General features: G+C 39.2%; 1 protein-coding gene across 1 annotated transcript; it reads right to left on the bottom strand.

Annotated features, from left to right (window-relative positions):
* Positions 1–1062: 1062 nt before the first annotated feature.
* Positions 1063–1995, bottom strand: LOC129831549 (olfactory receptor 11A1-like). The gene has a single exon (XM_055894910.1). It carries the CDS (start codon positions 1993–1995, stop codon positions 1063–1065), a length of 933 nt encoding a protein of 310 aa, XP_055750885.1.
* Between the last annotated feature and the right edge of the window lie 4382 nt (positions 1996–6377).

Genomic DNA, 6377 nt, shown 5'->3' with positions numbered 1-6377 from the left:
TACAAATGGTCTGCGGTTGTGAGGCCTGTTTAAAGTCCTGCCAAATTCTCTAAAATGGAGGCGGCTTATGGTAGAGAAATTAACATAAAATTCAATAAAATCACTGATGTGATGTTGATCTAAGTCTATAGATCTTTCACTAGTAGAGGAATACTTTACTGCCCATTTGTGGAAACAGAACTTATTGGAACCTTACATCATTTTGCTCTTTCCCCAACCCCCTTGAAACACAGATACAGTACATATCCACTGACATTCTAGAAGAACATAGTGTCAGAGCCACAGCAGCATCACTGATTTGACTTTACTACAGTGCTTTACAGTACTAAGACAGTAAAATACATTTAACGGAAATAAATAAGAATTTACAGAAATAAAATGCAATACAAACAATTATGTTGATGATAAAACAATCAGTATAAGCATTCAGTTCTGGCAGCAGGTCTGGCAGCTCACGTCTTGACAGATATTCCTGTCAGTCCTGGGATTCAAACCAGTAACCCTGCCCTGCTGCTGTACCATCTAAAGTCATAATTGGTACTAGTTCAGGCTCAGATTTCTGATCTCCTTGGTCCTAATCCCTATATGGTAGGGTGCAACAGTGGTGAGAATAGAACATAGCCACAGGAAGTAGCAGAAAAAAACTGCAATATACAAACTTCGTGAGACATTCTCTTTATTTCTGCCTCATGGCAAAATGTGTAGAACTGCAGATAATTAATTTGAAAACCGAAACAACATAAAAACAATTCAAGATGACAAACATTTAAGGAAAAAACACAGCTGTGCTGAAGTTAGATGGGCCAAGAGTCCAGATCAGGCAGAATGGTTTGGGTGTAGGGTCTTCCCAAAGATCCATACTCAGCATCTGTTTGAGCATAGTCTGAAGGTAGGGAGGGCAGCTCCCCTTGCTGCTCTGTAGTTATGCAGCTAACTAGCTAATATGACACAAAACATTCTCAGTTACAATACATGATAAACTTGTTGCGAATTTTACATTCAATTATAGCAACTATAAGTAAGAAAACACATAATTCAACATTAGAAAAAGGAACTATCAAGTTATGTTTTAGGGTAAATGCCTAGTACCTTTTTACAAGCCTGCCTGATTTTTACAATCCTAACGCCATACATTAAAGGATTGAAAAGTGGTGGACATATCAGAAAATAAACAAATAAAATAGTGCGAAGTATAGGTGGAAGATCTGCAGTTTCATATCTGCCTTGTAGAATCACAAATAACCAGCCAAAGAAGAAGTTCAGCATAGAGGCTATATGTGGTGTACAGGTGTTAAATGCTTTCTGTTTTGTCTCTTTTGAAGACTTTAAACATATTTGTAGAATTCTTACATATGAGTATATGGTAGGACATATAGTACAAGAAAGATAAACCACAGTGACAAGAAGACCCCACATGTTATTCAGCGTAGTATTTGAACAGGCAAGCTTGACTACTGAGTAGTTGTCACAATACAGTCTGTCTAGAACGTTACCACAAAATTGCAGTCGCAAACTCAGGGAGATATTGATGGCGTTGAGGAAAAAAGAAAACAACCAGGACAGTAGAATTAAGCCACAAATTATTTTAGGTGTCATAATATTGTTATATCGTAGAGGATAACAAATAGAAATGTACCTGTCATAGGACATAACTGCTAAATTACTAAATTCTGTTAGAGCACATGTGTACAACACATAAATCTGGAGGTAACAATAAAGAAGGGAAATATCATGTGTGTCAGAGAGTAAGTAAAACATGAGAGCAGGAAACAATGCAGTGCTCCCATACAACTGATTAACAAACAAAGCACATAGAAACAGATACATGGGTTCATGAAAGCTTCTTTCAATGCAGATAACTCCAATAAGTAAAGTATTGGCAAGAATGATGACAAAATATAATACAGTTACTACAGCAAAGTAGAAGTACTTCAATTGTCCGATATCACCGTATGCAGCAAGCCTAAAGACCTTATAGTGAGTAGAGTTTTCCATGGTCCTGGGAGTTGTTAAAGATGTGCTGTTAATGTTTGAAGAACAGGAGCAAATCCTCCTACTATAGCTTACATATAAGTTAAATTGATGAAATCACAGAGAACAGACAACTTAAATGGATAATTCCTTGACTTGTTGATTCAGTAATAGATTTCCCCACATCTACAGTATACTCACCAATATAGACTGCTTTTCATTCTCATGAAAACATAATTCAAACAATATTATTCTTTGTATCCTGCACTCATGTAACTTTACATTCAAATGCAAAATTATATCTGTATTCTAAATCCAAAATGAAGCCTGCTCATTTCTAATCCATGATGACCTGCTTACTCTCAGCTCCTCACTTGATTCTTATACTTGTGAGATATAAAAAAAAAAGAAGCCTGCCATGGTGTGATATGCAAAGGATTACCAATACCTGGGGATACCTGGGGATAATTAGATATTTTCAGAGTCAAGGAAACCATATAGAGAAAAACAGATACCATTTTGCATCACATGCCCTCCAGGGTGTTCAAAGGCCTTTTTTAAATGAAAAATCCACCCCAAATGCTCATTCTTATAATTTGAGCTGTAGTCAATGAATAGCATTCTCACATAGGTGTTCCTTTTGTCTAGGTGTGAAAGGGCAGCGTGGAGTGCAAGAGAGATTGCATCATCTGTGTATCTGTTGGTGCAATATGCAAATTGAAGTGGGTCTTGGGTTTCTCGGATAATGGTGTTGATGTGAGCCATGACCAGAATTTGAAAGCATTTCATGGCCACAGATGTTAGTGCTACGGGTCGGTATTCATTTAGGCAGGTTACCTTAGTGTATTTGGTATAGGGACTATGGTGGTCTGCTTGAAACATGTTGGTATTACAGACAGGGAGAGGTTGAAAATGTCAATGAAGACACTTGCCAGTTTGTCAGCGCATGCTCGGAGTACACATCCTGGAAATACGCCTGCCCCTGCGGCCTTGTTTAAGTTGACCTGTTTTAAGGTCTTACTCACATCGGCTGCGGAGAACGTGATCACACAGTCTTCCGGAACAGCTTATGCTCTCAAGCATGTTTCATGTTACTTGCCTCGATGCAAGCAGAGAAGTTATTTAGCTCGTCTGGTACGCTCGTGTCACTGGGCAGCTCTCGGCTGTGCTTCCCTTTGTAGTCTGTAATAGTTTGCAGTCCCTGCCACATCAGACGAGTGTCGGAGCCGGTGTAGTACGATTCGAGCTTAGTCCTGTATTGACGCTTTGCCCATTTGATGGTTTGTTGGAGGGCATAGCGGGATTTCTAATAAGCTTCCGGGTTAGAGTCCCGCATATTGAAAGCGGCAGCTCTACCCTCTAGCTCAGTGAGAATGTTGCGTGTAATCCATGGATTCTGGTTGGGGTATGCACGTGCAGTGACTGTGGGGACGATGTCCTCAATGCACTTATTGATAAAGCCCCTTACTGATGTGGTGTACTCCTCAATTCCATCAGAAGAATCCCGGAACATATTCCAGTCTTTGCTAATAAAGCAGTCCCTTAGTTTAGCATCTGCTTTATCTGACCACTTTTTTATAGACCGAGTCACTGGTGTTTTTTTGCTTGTAAGCCGGAATCAGGAGGATAGAATTATGGTCAGATTTGCCAAATGGAGGGTGAGGGATAGCTTTGTACACATCTCTGTGTGTGGAGTAAAGGTGGTCTACAATATTTTTTCCCTTTGGTTGCACATTTAACATGCTGATAGAAATGAGGTCAAACTGATTTAAGTTTCCCTGCATTAAAGTCCCCAGCCACTAGGAGCGCCACCTCTGGATGAGCGTTTTTCTGTTTTCTTATGGTGGTATACAGCTCATTGAGTGCTCTTTTAGTGCCAGCATCGATCTGTGGTGCTATGTAGACAGCTACAAAAAAATACAAATGAAAACTTTCTAGGTAGATAGTGTGGTCTTCAGTTTTTCATGAGATACTCTACCTCAGGTGAGCAAAACCTTGAGACTTCCTTACATATTGTGCACCAGTTGTTGTTTACATAAATGCAAAGTCCCCCGCCCCGTGTCTTACCAGAGGCTGCAGTTCTGTCCTGCCGATAGAGTGTATAAAACACCAGTTATATGTTCTTAATGTCGTAGTTCAGGCATGACTCGGTGAAACAAAAGATATCCCAGTTTTTAATGTCCCGTTGGTAGGATAAACATGCTTTCAGTTCATCCCTTTATTTTCCAGCGTTTTAACGTTAGTTAGCAGGATGGAATGGTTGGGCAGATTATCCACTCGTCGCCTGATCCTCACAAAGGACCCTGATCTCTTTTCACGAAATTTGTGTTTCCTTCTCGAGCGAATGACGCTGATCAGGGCCTGGTCGGGTTTCTGTATTATATCCCTCCCATCCAACTCATTGAAGAAGAACTCCTCATCCAGTTTGAGGTGAGCAATCGAAGTTCTGATGTCCAGAAGCTCTTTTTGGTCATAAGAGACGGTAGCAGCAACATTATGTACAAAACAAGTTACGAACAACGCAAAAAAACTAACTAAATAGCATGGTTGGTTAAGAGCCGATAAGACGTCTGCCTTCCCCTCAGGCGCCATCACAAAGTGTTTTATGCACAAGGTGTCTTATGCTGAGGCAGTGAAGAGAGTAGTAGAGGAAGATGGGTCCAGGGTGAGGGATCTAAGAGGATCCCTGTGAGTAGGCCAAGGCCAATAGAGAGTGATAGGAATAACATGCCTCTCCTTCACCTATGGAAGAAAGCCGTTACAGTCTCTTTAATCATGTGAGTATTTGGTCATCATCAATTAAGAATGTGATCACATTGATTGGATGAAGATACATTTATACAATGATCAATCCAAATGACTTCACAACAATTGTAACAATGAAAATCACCTCTTTACATGTCCAGTTTAACATTATGTTTAGTTATATTTGCAGCACTATGTCAATGAACATACCCTGACAGTACTATTGTCTGTGTCACCACCTTATTAATAGGCATATACAGCGTGCAGTAGAATGCGTTAATCAGTTGATTGACAGGTGTAGACCTAGGCTACTGTGAAACTAGAAATGTTCCTCTAGTGTGGATGCTAGCTATAATTTGTCATTATAGATATGTTCTTTGGTGGCCCTTAGTTGAGATTTCCAAACTGTTATGCGCAGGCTACAGTAGCATAGTCTACTTTCAGTTTGATGTTGCCATTTGAAGTCATCCCTGTTCTGCATTGAAAGCCTGTATTGTGTGGCTTTAATATGTGTATTTTCATTTCGTAAAGATGTCAAGATGTTTATGCATTTGAGCCAATGATCCAAAGACTATTTCACTGAGCTGACAAACTATGCTTTGACGTGTAAATTATTTGACTATTCGTTTTACTTTTTGAAAACATTGAACTAAATGCAATTACAGTACTTATAGGTCTAATGTATAACTACATCTATTAAAAAATAAAATTACCATCAGATGGTGGAACTCCTCCATTCATTCAGTGCGTCAATCAAAAGTAAAAGGACAAAATTGCAATGTATTCAAGGCTTAAAATTCCTCTTTTTTTAATATTTTTAAAAAAATCTCTGACCTTATTCTCAGAATATAGAGTTTATATTCTATTTGGTTGTTTGTTTTCTCTTTCAATGGCAGAATCAGTTAGCATAACATCTATTGTTGATTGCTAGGTCTGTGCATGTTCTATGAATTTGAAGGGGGGTCACCCTGGCGTCATGATAGGGGCTGCACCAAATGTTTGATGTATTATAATAATTGATTATGTTTGTTGTATTAATAGAAGGGGAAAGGCTATAAGACCCCTCCCACAATACATCTATAGGGTCCTGGACTACAGATTAGCAATATATATATATATGATTTATAAGGTTTAATGTTCCACAGTTCTTTTCTAGTCTCTCCTTCTTATAAGAAAAGGTCTGAGAGATGTGTGTTATTGCAGTCCAAACAGGGTGTCCACGAGAAAGCGCAAGGCTAAAAGAGATTCATAGACACAGAACACTGCAGGGGAGTGAAAGAGATACGAGACTAGTCAGACATACCACTATAAAGCAACTTTAGGGTGTGGAAAATTACTGCTGAGCCCTTAGAAAACACTGTAACTATTGTCTCTCCTGCAAGTTTGTATAACTGTATATGCATGGGATTGGTCTCATGAGTAGAAGGTGTTGACGTAGGCAGTTACATCACTAGGGGTTGACTGCAAGCATATTAAAGCAACTTGGACCCTTTCCTATTTTGCAGAACTTACTCAGAAACATGCATGCTATATTCCCGTTGTCAACTTCTGTCTGCCATTGCAATAATAAAGGTTTTTGATTTACTTAAAGCTATTGTCTGATTGCTGATTTCACCAATACGCAAATGATTGACAAGGAACAAGGAACCTACCCCAACACA

Source organism: Salvelinus fontinalis, chromosome 33 (genome assembly GCF_029448725.1).
Source record: "Salvelinus fontinalis isolate EN_2023a chromosome 33, ASM2944872v1, whole genome shotgun sequence".
In the NCBI taxonomy this organism is placed as follows: domain Eukaryota; kingdom Metazoa; phylum Chordata; class Actinopteri; order Salmoniformes; family Salmonidae; genus Salvelinus; species Salvelinus fontinalis.
The sequence above is the reverse complement of the archived record's forward strand: the minus strand, read 5'-3'. Positions and strand labels throughout refer to the sequence as shown.